The sequence below is a fragment of the Brienomyrus brachyistius genome, unplaced genomic scaffold, assembly GCF_023856365.1.
Source record: "Brienomyrus brachyistius isolate T26 unplaced genomic scaffold, BBRACH_0.4 scaffold56, whole genome shotgun sequence".
Taxonomy (NCBI): domain Eukaryota; kingdom Metazoa; phylum Chordata; class Actinopteri; order Osteoglossiformes; family Mormyridae; genus Brienomyrus; species Brienomyrus brachyistius.
Window position 1 is genome coordinate 1808421 of NW_026042331.1, and position 16091 is coordinate 1824511.

At 44.8% G+C, this 16091-nt stretch overlaps 3 protein-coding genes across 4 annotated transcripts in view; 1 reads left to right on the forward strand and 2 right to left on the reverse strand.

Moving 5' to 3' along the window:
* Nucleotides 1–572: 572 nt before the first annotated feature.
* The window catches only part of LOC125724482 (uncharacterized), a 90523-nt gene continuing 75004 nt past the window's right edge, over nt 573–16091 (reverse strand). The window contains exon 3 of the transcript XR_007387193.1: nt 573–1360. The gene's annotated coding sequence lies outside the window, so the exon portion shown is untranslated. The remainder of the gene's footprint in view (nt 1361–16091) is intronic.
* On the reverse strand, nt 1309–3771 carry LOC125724483 (uncharacterized). 2 transcript variants are annotated; one of them, XM_049001210.1, is made up of 3 exons: nt 2937–3771; nt 1444–2193; nt 1309–1411 (listed from the first exon to the last, which is right to left on the reverse strand). In XM_049001210.1, exons 1-2 carry the CDS (start codon nt 2942–2944, stop codon nt 1476–1478), a joined length of 726 nt encoding a protein of 241 aa, XP_048857167.1. In that variant the 5' UTR covers nt 2945–3771; the 3' UTR covers nt 1309–1411; nt 1444–1475. The 2 variants fall into 2 exon arrangements, with proteins under 2 accessions (XP_048857167.1, XP_048857166.1); XM_049001209.1 differs by having other exon boundaries at nt 1349–2193.
* Nucleotides 11880–15033, forward strand: LOC125724459 (germinal-center associated nuclear protein-like). Its single transcript, XM_049001163.1, has 11 exons — nt 11880–11969; nt 12046–12180; nt 12283–12436; nt 12647–12941; nt 13064–13161; nt 13236–13626; nt 13730–13981; nt 14065–14194; nt 14383–14562; nt 14658–14808; nt 14903–15033. Exons 1-11 carry the CDS (start codon nt 11911–11913, stop codon nt 14987–14989), a joined length of 1932 nt encoding a protein of 643 aa, XP_048857120.1. The 5' UTR covers nt 11880–11910; the 3' UTR covers nt 14990–15033.

Consider the following 16091-nt stretch of genomic DNA (forward strand, 5'->3'; position numbering starts at 1 on the left):
ATCTGTTTCATACCTCACTTTACAACACACAGGACTTTTTTTTAACAATTTAAAGGCACAAGTTATTTTACGTCATGGCCAAGCCACCTTTGCTAGTTTAATGGCAGAAAAATAGTCAAAGCCAGGCGCCTGGTCCACAAGGGATGTACTCAGTCGCTGCTGTGTTTATGGTTTAAACATGCTATAAACTAATTTTTTCTAACATTTTCTTTAAGAGCTAGGTGCACTTGCACCTTGGTGGATTGCCATTATATTTGTGGATTTGCCAGGTAGAAGAAAAGAATGCTTCTCTACAGAGATACAGAAACAAATCTGCTTGTACACAATGTGAAAGCGTTTGAGCAGACCATCTACAACAACAGCAGGATTCCACCAAAGTAGAGGTCTGCATTCCCGTAGAATCCATGGCAATTAAGTGCAGGGCAGGACAAACTTTCATTTTTGAATGCAGGAGCACAAGGGAAGTGACTGATATGCTCGCAGTAAAAAGAATGAAACAAGTGCTTTTTGTTATCAAACAATTATTTATTTGCATGAGTAAATAGAAAATTACACAACAAAGTATAGCACGATATCACAACATTACATTGTCTCAAAGCGCTTTAGAGCACCCCCACCCAAAGCCCCCAGTGAGTAAGCCATAGGCGACAGTGGCAAGGAAAAACTCCCTAGAAGGAAGAAACCTTGGGAGGCACCAGACTCAAAGGGGAAGCCCAAACCTCCAGGGGCCGGCAGGGAGAGTGAAAAACACACACATCAGATAACTGCAACAGGTATTCTTCTACATATCCTATACATATGCATGGTACAGTGGTTAGCACTGTTGCCTCACACCTCTGGGAACATTTATCCATTTTCTAAAACCGCTTCTCCTGTTCAGGGATGTGGGGATCAATTTGCCTTTTGGAACAGGCGGTCAGATGGATCCCAGAGGCTACAGGCACGAGGCAGGGAACAACCCAGGATGGGACACCAACCCATCACAGGGCAGGCTCACACACACAGATCATTCACACACACACACACACACACACACACACACAAACACACACACAAAAACTCACCATTCATTCACACACCATTCATAAACACCATTCACACACCAGTCACTCACACAGCATTCACTCACACACACACCATTCATAAACACCATTCACACAGCATTCACTCACACACACCATTCATAAACACCAGACACACACCAGTCACTCACACACCATTCACTCCCCATTCACACACACATAGACCATTCACATACACCATATACTCACACACACCATTCACTCACACACGCCATTACCACTCACACACCATTCACACACCTGTCACTCACACACACCATTCACTCACACGCCATTACCTCACACACACCATTCAATCACCATTCTCATACACACACACACACACACCACTTACACACACACACACACACACCACTTACACACACCATTCACACCCATCATTACCAAACACACTCACATACCATTGACATATACCACATTCCCATTTGATGTGGACACCTTCACACTGCCTGCTTCTAGATTATTTATGTTCAGGTGTTCCACTAATAATTTGTCCACTTTAGTTCCAGCAATTTCCCAATTAAGAGCATTCAGCTGGAATTCACTGTCTACAACCTCTATCTCCACATCCATAATTTCCAATTCAAATTCTGAATTAAAACCCCTCTCTGCAGTCTCCTCCAATTTGACCTCTCCAATTTGTATTTCGACAATTTCAAATTTATCATTTACACCATCTAGCTCAAACTGGCAGAGGTCGACCACTACGGCTCCTATTTTCAGCCTGTCTTGGTGGTCATCTGCAGGCTTTATGGAGACTGTCCTTTCATTTAACAGAAAAACCTCTAACCCATGCATGTCTAACCCCTTATCCCTCCCAGGCTGGTTGATGGGTGGAGTTGCTGGGGAGCACTCTCCTTCTTCACCCCAGCAGATGATCTCATCCCACTTGTCCCAGGCTGCCCAATACACATCATCCGTCCAGCTAACTGCCTTGGCAATTGGCTTTCGGGTGTGTGACACGATGGAACGGTCAGCCTGGTCAGAGGGTGATTCTGCTGGGGAGCACAGCTCTTCCTCATCTTCCCAGTCAATCACTTCCATCCACTTGTCCCAAGTTGCCCAGTATCGATCGTTGCTCCAGCTGACAGCTTTTGCAATTCGTTTGTTTCTGAATGAGGAAAAACACACAAGCAATACAATAGAGCTGTCAGTCACTCCTGGCACATGGAATTCAGTTCTGCACTGACACCTTCGCAATGAACAACTGCATTATAGCATAGGAAACTAGTTAACTTTCACATACAATTTACATATAATCAAGAAAGAAGCCTGGAACAATTTTAAATTTTACTAAATGGCAATATACTGATTTTAGTCACCAAACAAACTTTTCAGGTCTTGCTTCACTACTTTTATCTGTGTTTGTTGCAATACATCTGCCCTCTCCTGGTCTGCTGGAATATCATTGCTGTAGGCAGCACCGAGCGCAACCACCCGCATCCTCTTCCGAATGCAACATGAAAGCGCAGGAAAGCGCACGTGCAAAAGTGAAATATCATCTAGACTTTGCGGCACAGGAAACTAGCCGACTTGCACATAAAATTTAAATATAACCAACACAGTAGCCCGCAACAATATTCACCTTATGTAAAAGCAATGAACTAATTTACTCACAAGCAAGCGCAATTATTTACTTAAGCGCAGTAAAGCGCACGCGGAAAAGCGAAATATCAACTACACTTTGCGCATAAAATTTAAATATAATTAACATTGTACCCCGGAACAAAATCACTTTATTTAAAAGCAATATACTGACTTTACTCACCAAACATATTTTAATATACATGCAAATTTGACAGATACTAAATAAGAAAAATTATCCGATAAAATGGGAGCAGAAAAGCAACGTACCTCGTCATCTTGGTGCAGAAAACAAGTGAAGCTGCGTCTTTCAAACCGGCAGCGTCCCACGTGCCGAAGAGTCAAATGTAATCAAGCAACACGGCCCACACAATTAAATAATAACATCATAATAATTATAGCTCTTGTATAATTATTCTATATATTATTCTATAATTAGAGGAACAGACTTTTACAAGTTAACTTGTTCACCGAGAATAGTATACAACACCGTAAGCATATAACCCTTAAAGGATGATTAATTAAAATTCGCACATTCATCCTGCATAACATAAAACAATGACTTAAAGAGACTTAATATGAAATGAACGCTACTGTCCGAGGGCATTTATCTCCACAAATCGCTATGTAACATAATGTCTTAAATACTCTGATTTTCAGAATGACAGAATCTTAACATTTAAAACTTTGTTTTGCGATACCGATACGTAGTGATATTGGTATGTGGAACAACGTTATGTTACACACGCCTCCCACAATTCAAGAAGCTGTAGTTAGATTAAGAGCGTATTCACAATTTACCCGTTTGCCTTTTACCTTGACTGAGCACGATCCCCCACCCCAGCTGGTCTGCATTCCCCACATTGCAATTAACGATCCTGGCCTCAGCGCTTTTGTTACCGTGGGACTTTGTTATGTTGAAGAAAACATTAGAAGGGAACTTCTGTCGCACAACTGAATGAAATTTATGATTAATGCATGGCAGCATTCTCCAAGTACAGTGGGACGGACTCCCCAACGGACCGAGAGTGCTTGTGATGTAAAATACACTAAGATAATTCAGTTCCTTTAAAGAGCGGTTCTTTTAATACTCTGTATTATAATTTTCGTGTGCTGTCCCCTTAAAAAGCATATCACCAGTATTCCTTATTCAAATTGTCCCATTAAAAACTACAATCCCCAAACGTCAAATTGCATGCTTCTGCATGTCACCTACACTTCAGACTTCATCCTCAAAATCAAAGCAGTATTAACACAAGCGACATGTGCCATCACTTAAAGCCAATGTAACTTTTTTAAAATAAAGTCTGTTTCAACTGGATTTTTACCTAAGTAAAACAACCATTTTATGTTCTATTTATCTTAAAACTACTGAAACAAATAATTGGCTACAATGCAGTTCCGCTGTTTTGTTTGGCACCGTAAATTATGTCCTGCATTCTGTGGAAAAAAATTAAGGCTGAGGAATGTTACGTAACACAGTTAAAATGCAAAAGTTCTCTCTGGTGTAATTCACTGCATAAAACCATGGTCTTAAGTGTGGTGTCTTCTTCATAACACTCCCTGACTTTTGTATCCGTGACCATGAGATAGGGTGGGCTGCTTTTCTTCCTTCATTTTACTAGTGTTCCTCCCTTTCCTCCCAGCCTTGGCTGGTGGTTCAGGCAGCATCACCTTCTTTTAATGGACCCAGGTGTCATTTATTTTGAAGTGCAGAAAATGTTCTAGCAGAGGTCTTAGACAATTTCTGAATTACACAGAACTCTGACTTCTTCTGAAGCTGTGAGAAATTGTTCATCTGTAATTGTTGCATTGATATTTGTTGATGTGCGTGTGCCCTCCTTGAGCAGTAAAGGGGAGATCACATGCAGAGCTGATTTTCTGTAGTTTCTTAGTCTAAATAAAAATAAAATATTCTCTTCATATAGTCTGGAAGAGCCAATTAGTTATTTCTAGAAAAATAAATAGAGCCAATGAAGGAACCAGATGTCACAGTAACACAGGTCACTGTCTGTGGTGCTGGGTGTTGGGCTGGCGCTGAAGAAATAGGATAACTGGCCAAAGTGTCCGTGTGCCTCCACTGATTACAGGACATTAGTTAACAGTAATTAGCAATCACTTATAGTTCTCATTTATAATGATGTAAAATTATAAATATATATATATATCCATCCATCCATCCATCCATTTTCCAAACTGCTTATCCTACTGGGTCGCGGGGGTTCCTGAGCCTATCCCAGTTCCCAATGGGCACGAGGCAGGGAACAACCTAGGATGGGGGGCCAGCCCATCGCAGGTCACACTCACATACCATTCACTCTCACATGCACACCTATGGGCAATTTAGTAACTCCAATTAGCCTCAGCATGTTTTTGATTGTGGGGGTACACCGGAGTACCCGGAGGAAACCCCACGAGGACACGGGCAGAACATGCAAACTCCACACACATGTAATCCAGGCAGAGACTCGAACCTGGGTCCCAGAGGTGTGAGGCAACAGTGTTAACCACTGCACCACCATATATATATATATGTAAATATATATATATATATATATATATATATATATATATATTATGGACAAAATATAATCGTGATTTAATGTATCCCTTCTGCTCTTAAAAAAGCGCAATATGTCTGAATGACGAATATGTCTATTACGTTTTAATAATCTTGTTAATATTTGTTTACTTTTTTTTCTGTAATCACTCTATGTTAAAGCAATTTTTAAATCTAGCTGTGAAATTGATGATGCTGTTGTTATTCTGACTGTCTGAACATAAGTGAGGGGATGGATGCACTATTCTATGGAGGCCTCTGAAGAGAATAAATTATCCCAATATTATATTGGGAGAGATGATTAAATCAGAGCTAGATAAGATTTTAACAACTCTGAGCTATTAGTTAAGTTCTTCCCAAATGAGTTTGATGGGCCGAAAGGCCTCCTCTAATTTGTAAATTTCTTATGTTCTAAGACATACAGTACTGTGTGAAAGTCTTAGGCAGTCCAAAGAAATGTTTAAAGCTGTTTATCTGGGTAGCAAGTGTACTTTGACTTAGAATAAATGACACAATTTAACATTAGAACATGTGCAAATTAAGAGTAACACAATAAAAACTAGTAATAACTTCTTCTGTTTTCTAAAGCGTTACTGATATCTAGTTGGATGGCTAGATGAACACCGCTTCAGTTCCCAAACTTCTCCCCAGCGGCACCTCAGCCGTTCCATGATTTTGTTAAATTTCACCAACAGCTCAATTAAATAATTAATTATACTGGTTTAAAAAGTCAGTGACAGATTGACTAGCTGTACTGTATGAGGTGTGCTAGTGGCCAAGTCAAAAAATACATGGCTGCACTGGATGGTCGTTACAAATACTAGGATGATTTTAGCAGAGGTTCTGAAATGGCTAAGCTGACACACTTTGACAGGCATAATGTAGCTGAAGTTCAGCCTGTAGCTGAAGACCCTGCCCCACTGCAGAAGTTCAAGGGAATTCTGCTTTTCCTTCTCCATCACTTCCTGGATGGCCTCTTTCGAAGACCTCTTCATGCACACCCTAGCCAGATGCACTGAGAGGCTTGGCTGTGTCTTCTTGCACACGGGGCAGAGCAGGAAATGCCTGCTCGAAGCACTGGGGATAAAATAAAATTAAAAAAAGTCATAAATAAAGATTAGATTTGATTCATTACTTTTAGTTGAATAAAGAAACAGTCCAGTCATCATCAACACTGTTCGTTTCACAGTGGTTTGGATAAATAACATTTGCATATCCTGATGGCTCCTAGATTGAGTAAAGTACATAATCACAGCTATTGAAACATGTTAACTAATTACTTACATTTATATTAAAATAAAATTTTATTAATTAAATTAAACTTAAGCTGCTTCAAAATATTATTTTAGGTTTGTAATGTACATAATCATAGCTATTGAAACATGTTGACTAATTACTTACATTTATATTAAAATAAAATTTAATTAATTAAATTAAACTTAAGTTGCTTCAAAATATTGTTTTAGTTTTGTAATGGATGCAATTTAAGTTTTAACAATAGCAGTCAGTGGTCAGAGACTTTTGCACAGTGTCAGTAAAGTAGAACAAGTTTATCCACAATTTCTACAGATTCTAATGAAATGAACAGTCCATTATTGGGATGGCTGAGGTCCTTCACGATCTTCTTGGCCTTGGTCCAGCACCGCCTGCTGTAGATTGAGTGCAGGTCAGGGAGCTCGGTGCAGATGGTGCGCTCAGCTGATCGCACAACCCTCTGTAGAGCTCGTCTGTCCTGCATGGTGCTGTTCTCGAACCAGGTTTCCTCCCAGAGTACGTGCAGATCAGTTGCATTGGGGAGTCCATACTGTGATGCTGAGTGAGTGTAGTAGGAGTTTGAGAGATGAAACTCCTGATGATTTACTCCCTCGGCTAACTAACCAGAACAGGATCATACCAATACCAAAATTATAAGTTTATAAATGTTTTTCACTACCCTGATTCATTCAGTTATTTCTGTTTGTTAATTCCACCCCCCAAGCAAATACATAAACAAACAAACAAACAAATATTGAGGGGGGATGTGTCAGAGGTGATAGAATCAGTGGATGAATCTAAAAAAAAAAGTCATGATTTTTTTCTCTCCAAAACATAATGCACAAAAGTTAGGTAAGACATTGACATGTTATGACAGTAGCATGATGCAGAGGAACAAACAGAAGGAAATATCAAACTAAACCTGAGTCAACTAGGACTAATTACACTAAATTAAGTGGAACACACAAAATACCTAAAACCACTTAATAAACAAACAACAAATATTGCATTAGATAAACTATACTGATGCCTGAGAGAAGTTGTTGTGCAAGCTGCAGCAAGTACGTAAGGCACAGGTGCAGAGACACTACATATAGTGCAAACTAATTTAAAAGTATACAGTACACACAATGATTCCTGAAAAATCAAAATACCGTGGAATACTAATGAAATACTTATCAGGATGATGATGATGATGATGATAGAAATAATAAAGAATTAGTTTAAGGTATTATGCAATTGACATGTACAATTAAAAAAGAAATTGCACCAGACATTTCCTGTGGCAAAGAAGGGTTGCTTTGTGGCATGTCGCCGACAGGATGTCATGGGCAGGAGGGTAGGCAGGCAGGGCAGCACAGGCAGAAGGGCTGGCGGGCAGCCAGAACTGTTTTGCCACTGCAGTTTGTTTTACAGTTTCATCTGCATTTGTTTCCCCAAGGTATAACAGCAGCTAATTTATGAACATGCTGCTTTTCAGAAAAGAAGTTTAATTTCCAGGAGCATGACCAGTGCACACATTTAGTGTTGACGGTTCTTTGTAAAATGGATGTCCTGTACTTTTATTGATCTGTCCGTCCGTCCATCCATCCATCCATCCATCCATTTTCTAACTACTTCTGATGAAGTTCCGGGTTATGGCGAATTGAACGTCTGACTCCGGTCAGCTGAGCAAAGTTGGTAACCTTGGTATTGTGTGTAGGAGATTCGGTATAACTATAATTTCGTTCTCCATTTACATGCCGGAAGTGTCTTTAAGTGTTATGTAGTTTTGCCTGAAACGCAAAAATAAAAGAAAGCAATTAGAGCTAACCAGTTGCTGCTGTAGTGATTGAAGAACTTTTGTCGGAAGTTGGATTCGAACCCACGCCTTACTTCAGAGAACAGAATACACCTTACTTCGGAAGGCTGTTTACGTTGAGTCGGGCGAATGAGACCACTCGGCCATGGGGCAGTTTCCAGTTAAGGCTGGCTCGCTGCGAAGAGTGGGTGAGTCCTAGTGTGCGTTAGAGCGGGGTAGCGATTTCAGTCAGAAATTTCAGGGTAATAGCGGCGAAAAAAATGGATCATATTGCCAATGTTGCTCAGAATCGCAGTAGCCTTCCGATGGTATGCGGTGCGTTGCGGTAGATTACTGTGACAAGAAAGCAAACTTTCATTATTACCATTCTGTTTATATTAAATTACGATCTTCCATATTAATCAAGGGATTGTAAAACTGAGAATATTTCAGCTCCAGTAGTTTATATTAAAGTTGCCCGAGTCACAACATGGTCTTTAAATGGCAAAGACAGACATAAATCAAATGTATATGAGCAGCAACATAACTTAGCATCCGGACCCCCCGCGACCCAATAGGATAAGCGGTTTGGAAAATGGATGGATGGATGGAAATGTGATGTGGTGGCGAAGTCGTGCAGAAGTTTTACAACTGCACTATCGATTTATCACTTTATTTAGAAATATAAATTCAGTTCTTATCATTTTTAAAAGTTACTTTCTTTCACATTTGAATTTCAAGGTGTCCCTCACAGTGACACTGAAGGGCGGGGCTACGGGGGGCGGAGGTGGGGGACGCGGTCAGAATGGTATGCACTTTGGCTCCTCAAATTTCACCATCCTATGATTCTGCTGCGCGTCCTCGTGACCCAATTTTAATAGTTTTATTAATATATTTTTTTTAAATTTGCGAATACAAAAAATGTCGTCTTTACTGCAAAAAGTCATCCCTTATGTGTAATGTAATGCTTTTTTTTTACCACTAGATGTCGACATAGACCGTGGAAAGCCGGTCAAAGTAAGTGCGACACTTAGCGGCAATTACAATATTTATTGTTAAATCAATGTAAAAAAAAGTTAAATGTAATGACTTGTACTTTTTTTATGAATTTGGATCTCTTTAGAGCAAACATATTCAAATGGTTTGCTTTTATAACGCTCCAAGTAACTGCGCAAGCCCCTCAAAGTGCTTTATGCCTCTCGCTTCCCATTCATTTCAATGGGCTTTCCCGACATTTGGGTAATTGTTTATTCCAAAGCCTCGAAAACACTCTGAACTGCAATTTGTCATGCAAAATGCATAATTTGTTGTATAAAATATGCTGACTTCTAAAAAACAATTTATTAAAAGAAAATAAAAAGGGCATGCCATTATATATTTGGTTGCTTTTTGCCACCGTTTGACCGTTTTCTGCTCAGTAACTGTGCCTGGTCCTTCCCTGCTGTAAAGCTATTTTTAGTACCTCTTGCTAGCTCACCATTTGGTCACTGACAAAAGATAAAAGAAGCCGACCACCCAGACAGGCAGGCGCCCAGAGTAATTACTGCCATAAAGCTATCACGTGTACGGGGAATGCAAAGAACGAAACTAAATGGATACAAACACCCCAGCCCATTTCAAAACAAAAACATTTCGCTGCTATTTTGCAACATTCTGGATATTTCAGAGCACAATGTTTACCTTCTATGTAAAGAGCTAAATGAGCATGAGCGCCGAAACCCCCTCCCCCGTTGTTCCCCCCAGTTCAGGAGTGGACGCTTCTGCTCAGAAGCTGCAAGGCTTTTGGCACAGCGTTTGGGGAAGCTCAGGGAAAGCAGCAGTCGAGCCCAGAGGACCCCCCCGCGGGAGTGAATGCGTCTTTTCCGGTGCTACATTGCTTTTGCACGGTGAGAGCGTTTGGAAAGGCCCAGCTCGGCGAAAGCGGCAGCCGATCTCTTTACGGACCCGCCCCCGCTGGAGTGAGAGAGTCTTCCACGGTGCTGCAAGGGTTTTGCACGGTGCTAGCGTTTGGAGAGGCCCAGCTCGGCGAAATACTAGGTAAGTTGAATCCTAGGTCCTTAGGACTCTGAGCGTATTCACAGTGGGCTGTCTTTTCGGAGCCTGCTTTTTATTACAAGTTTAGCTGTTTATTACTAGCTATCATTCTTTCATACCTTTAGCCCCATCCCTTCTGCATTGCCATAGCGCTTTGGTTTCATATCTGATTAGTATTTAGTTGTTTTTTTTTTCATGGTAGTTGAATGCAGGCTCCGCTCCTAATCCCATTAAATTTGAATACTGGGTCATTAGGACCCAAAGAGAATCACGGGCGCCATTTTGATGACGTAAACTTTTTTTTTTTTTCGCCATTTTGGTATCCTGCCGTCCTGAGATATGCCCCGAAACACACAAAGTCAGCGCACTGCAACTGAATCCCAACATGTTTAAAAAAAATGCTTCTAAACCGCAAATTAAACTGGGTGACGAGGACCCTGTAAGGTGCCAAAGGAGAGGAGACCTGCACATGTAAAGTCACTCTACCTCTGCTTCCAGCGAGACAAGAGCTCCAGATTCTGTTGAAGATTTCATCTTTTGTTGCACAACTTCTCAAGAATGGCTTCCAAGTTGTAAGTTATGATCAATTTATTATTTCATTTGAATCTGTAGAAATTGTGGATAAACTTGTTCTACTTTACTGACACTGTGCAAAAGTCTCTGACCACTGACTGCTATTGTTAAAACTTAAATTGCATCAATTACAAAACTAAAACAATATTTTGAAGCAACTTAAGTTTAATTTAATTAATTAAATTAATTAAAGGCGATTGGCTCAGCTGAGCAGTGCATCAGACAAGCCTCCAACATCCAGTCTCTGTTGAACAGGGTTGTTAAAGCAGATGTAGGTTTTCAGGATATATTTAATCTTTGTGATCACATTACAAGGGGGGGCGGCTCATAGGAAAGTTACGTATCATCATCATCATCATCATCATTATTATTATTATTACTTAATAGGCTTTGCTAAGCAGGTAAATTCATGTGGGCTTGTTCTTTTCATATTAAGACGCATTAATACCAACTAGCTTTAAGAATAGTGGAATGTTACACTTTTTTCTTCCTCCGTTTGTGGCACCCCCTGGATGAATGGCGCCCTTAGCATTTGCCTATATTGCCAATGCCACGGGCCGGCCTGCATAAATGCATGAGTGGTAACGCAATGGGGCTTATCATGGAGATTACCAGGGTCTTTCAGCTAACATTGCTGGCCTTTTTTTGTTGTGTTTTGTATTTGCATTGTTCTGCATGTAGTAGGAGAGTAGTGTATGTTTATTTCGAATGGAAGAATGAAAAAATACCTATATGTGCATTACATTTTGAACATAAAAGTAGGCTGTGTTAAGAAAACCCGCTTCTCTGTCGATTTACTCGTGGCTCGGTCGTAAATACATGTCTGACATTTATAATGAACCAAGACAATAAAAATCGCTTCTCAAATTTGCCCATTTATGGTTCTTTATTTCTGAATGCCAGCTTGTCCCTGATAGACGTTCATTCATTTAAAAGGAGCTCTACCCCGTCCCAAGATGGCGGCTCTGTTGACGCATTCGCTCCCATAGACGGCTGTATTCAACGCGACAACCAGTGCTGCTGCCTTCTGCAGGTTGGCGAAGATGCGAAGGGAAACCGAGCATCAGATGAAGGTCCACTTGTTCTACCAGCAGCTCCTGAGGTATGGTGCTACTGTAGAGTAGCTGTTAGCCATCCATCACTCTCCATGTGCTCATCTACATCTCCATCCACTTCAGCGAATCTGTGTGGGGGCCACTGGACCTGCTCAGTCTGGTGGCAGCAAGCGTCTCGAACCCATCTGACACAATCTTCTGGAAGGCAGCCCTCTTGTTGCCAAGTGATCATGAAAGAGATGCCAGTGTTGCTAACCAGTAAGTGGGGGAACTGGGTGTCGTTCGGGGAGGGATTGGGTGTTAGTTGGGTTTAGAGGTCCTGGAGCTTACATTTGTGCCCCCCTCCCATCTCTGATGCAGGATTTTGACAGAATGGCTGGAGTCCAAATTCGGTAACTCGGAGAAGCAAGAACACAGGGAGATGGTCCCCAACGGACACATGCAAACCTTGAGCATCAGCAGCGGCCTGCGGAGCGTGGGGGAGCGCATGCACACAGTGCACGTGTGTGTGAAGGTGTGGCAGATAGGGGGGAACTTGCCGATGAATATCGACAGGCTTCATGCCCCTGTGTTGCATGTTCTGTCATTAATGTTAGTCTAGCATAGCTTAACATAGCCTAGCATAGTCTGGCACTATGTGATATTAGCAGGTCCTGTGGTAACACAGATGTTTGCGAAGGGTGCAAGTGCAGGAAGTGAGGCCATGTTTCTCACTGTGGGTCAGGTGGCCCGCGGGCCCCTCAGCGAGGAAGGCCAGTTGGCATTGGAGAAGCGGAAGGGGCTGATGGGCATGGGCGCCCTGCTGATGCTGCTGCCCTCGGCAGTCAGTCCCGGGGCTGATGAGGAAGACGGGGACATCTTCCTGTTATCCGCCCTGCTGCAGCTCCGGCAGATCCAGCAGGCTAATGCCTGGCCACAGGCCCTTCCTCTGGTGGTGGTGGTCCCAGGGCAGGCTGGGCACAGGGCCAGCGATGAACGGCTAGAGGAAGGTGTGACACTAACCGTGTCTATGACAACAGGTGTCGCGTGGGATTCGCTTACTTTACTTATAGCATTTCTCTTGAGGCTATGTTTACGTATGCAGAGCTAATACAGTTGGTTTGTTCCTCCTGTCTGACCATCGGTTTCCTTTCCCTGTAAGACCTGATGCTTCAGACACTCATTGAGGAAGGTTTGATTTCAGAGTACATGTTCGTCCATATCCCCGAGACCACGAACGAACCCCAAGGATCCGAGCAGGTGAGTGTGCATGTTGTCGCTGGCCTCGGTAAGATTGAACCATCCCATTGACTTTCACCCCCGTATCCCCGCAGATCCGCCATGCCGTCAGGTGGCTCGCTGCCCGCTCCACGGCACCAGCCCGGCTCGTCTCGCAGACGTTGGTGCAGGTTGTGGAGGCCGGGCTCTGCCGCGAGTTTGCTGGTAGGCTTCACCGTGATCGGAGGGACCGTGACATGGCGGGACTGCCCTCCCAGGGCCCTGCACCCGTCATCGGCCTCTACAACACTGTCCTGGCTTTCTTGGCTGGCCTTGTGTCGTCCCCGAGTCTGGCTGGCCTCTCCTGGCCCGTGGCAGAGTTCTCGGTGCCAGGGGGTGGTGACTGCCTACCACATCTGCTCTGGAACTCGGCTGAGCACCTGGAGTGGCTCCAGGGGGCAGTCCTGAGCCTGCGGCTGCCCGACTGGCCGCTGCCAGCCGTGGGGGGTATGTCCATGCCTCAGATTCGGAATTCGGACTTCTTGCTAAGTGGCTGCTTCTTAGTCTGTTTCCTTAAATTTCTGCTGCTGCCACCGCTCCCCCCACCCAGCTCCTTGGAGCCAGCTGGTTGCCTCCATCTTCCAGTACGTATCTCAAATCCCATGGTCCCGCCACAGCCAGCCACTCCTTATGTCCCAGTTGGAGAACCTTTTGGAGAGGCTGCGTCAGGACTGTGTGGGCCGAGGTGGGGGGCCGGACAAGGAGCCCACTTTCTGGGAGGTGCCCTGGGACGAAATTGTCATGCTCTGTGTAGAGCACCAACTCCGGGACTGGAACCCTCCTGGGTGCCCCGTGAGTGAAGGTGAGGGGGGTGGGGTGGGTCTGACGTTTGGGGGGGCCTACTGGGGATGCCATGCAGGTGTGAACCTATCCCACCATCTTCAGATGTCATCAGTGACGACGGAGAAATCTCGGTGTATTTCCTGAGCGATGGGCTGCAGGGCTTCATACCGCCGTCCTGCTGGGTGGATGCCGTAAAGCAGACGCACAGGGACAAGCAGCAGGGGAAGGCAGGGTAAGAGCCAGCCAGCCATGTAAATCTAACACATTCCAGATAGACTGTTAACAGTGACCTGCAGATTTAATGAATATTATTTACTATTAAATGGAAGAAGAGGGAAAGCCATCAGCTTCCAGTCTTGCTCATATCCCCAAGAGTGGTGTACAATACTGGCTTCTTATCCAAAGTCTCTGCCATTGCAGGTGTCACCAGAGCATGTGGCCTCATCCTCGAATGGCCAGGCCACGTCTTCAACAGAAGCTGTTTCACAGCATGGTTGAGGACCCTGAGTCCGGATCCGGTGTTGCCCCTGTTTTGGATGCTGCCTCCAGCCCCCAGGACCTCCTGGCTCACATTGAGGAGGAGAAAGAACAGAGCCGCAGGTCTGACAGAGAACAGACATGCTACACACGTGTACTCTCTCATGTGAGTTGTGGCATAAACATTGAGCCATTTCCTGTTTGACTTGGATCTGCAGGTTCGAGGACCAGCTGCGTACCTGGCTTGACGTCGAGTCCCTGGGCCCTTCCTCTTCCTCCTCACCACTTTTCTTGCCTTCTTCGTTACTGTCTGTACCGGAGATCGTAGTGCCCTCCCCAAAGATGGCTGCCCCACCTGCACTTGCCCTGGTATTGACCCTGTGCCTACACAGTTGCTCACATTTTAAGACCCCAAGTACCCTGTGCTCATCAGTTGAGACTGTTTCTGTGCCCATTTTTGTAGCAGAAGGAGCGCAGTGTCCGCAGTGACCAGGCCAGGGGAGCTGCCAGTTTGTATATTTCCGCAGATGTGACACAGGCACGGATATAATCTCCCAGGCCGAAGGACGCCGAAATCTACCGCGCTGTAAGAACTCTGTTTCGACTTTTGAAGGCCGTATTTTTGGGCTTTTTACACAATGAATCCGTCTGGGCTTTTCGGCAGAACACAAGGCGGAGCGTTTCAGTCTCCGCGCGCCCCGACCTCGGGGCTCTTTTCCTTCGGCCAGCAGAACGCCCCTTTCGTGCAGCCGCCTGCCCTCGGCCAGGGCACCGGCCAGACCTCGCTCTTCAGTACATCGTCTGCCTTCGGCCAGACCGGATCCCTTTTCGGGCAGCCTGGCGGGACGGCGTCTGGACAGGCCCCGACCTTCGGCATGCCCGGTTCTGGGAGTCAGACCCCGTCGTTTGTACAGAGCGACACCAGGTTCGGCCCGCCGCCCTCCTTCGGGCAGCCGGCCGGGGTCGGTCAGAGCTCTGTCTTTAACCAGAACTCGGCTTTTCCCCAGACCTCTGCCTTCGGACAGACCGGCGGATTTGCTCAGCACACACCCGGCTTCGGCGGCTCTAACGCTATCTCCGCCTCCTCTGTTCCCCCCTCCTCGGGGTCTAGTCAACCACTGAGATTCGGACAGTTGTCCACAGGGTCTTCTTCGGTATTCTCCCCTGGAAGCGTTCAGGGCCGCGGATTTAGCACCTCAGAGTTCAGCTTCAAGCCGTCAGACGCAGCTGTGTTCAAACCTATTTATAGCGCCAGTCCTGAACCGGCTGTGTCCCAGGCTGTGTCCGAGTCTTTTGGTTCCAGCCCATCCAGCACCACCGCTACCAGTATGGACAGCAGTGGGCCTGCTCCTGCTGCCTCTGAGTTCCTTTCTGGAGCATTAGGTTTTAGCTTCTCACAGCCCATCGCAGTGTCCAGCAGCATCCTCCCCACCAAAGATGCACATCCCAGCACCACCCAGGAGTTCAGCTTCTCGAAACCAGCAGCACCCTCCGTTGGTGCTGGCAGTGGCCTGGGTGGGGGGACCTCCCAGGCCGCCTCTGTCTCCAGGTACTCTGCCTCTAGCCTCCATGAGCCCCGGCCACTGTTTGGTGCTGTCAGCTTTGGTCCGCTAAAACCCAAGACTGACGCTGGGGTTGTGTCTGGTGAGGTC

What these genes read in the sequence shown, in the direction of transcription:
- LOC125724459 (XM_049001163.1), top strand. Translation starts at nt 11,911, where the DNA reads ATGCGAAGGGAAACCGAGCATCAGATGAAGGTCCACTTGTTCTACCAG. An exon ending in GATGCCAGTGTTGCTAACCA is followed by an intron (nt 12,181 to 12,282) that starts GTAAGTGGGGGA and finishes TCTCTGATGCAG; the next exon opens with GATTTTGACAGAATGGCTGG. An exon ending in AACCCCAAGGATCCGAGCAG is followed by an intron (nt 13,162 to 13,235) that starts GTGAGTGTGCAT and finishes GTATCCCCGCAG; the next exon opens with ATCCGCCATGCCGTCAGGTG.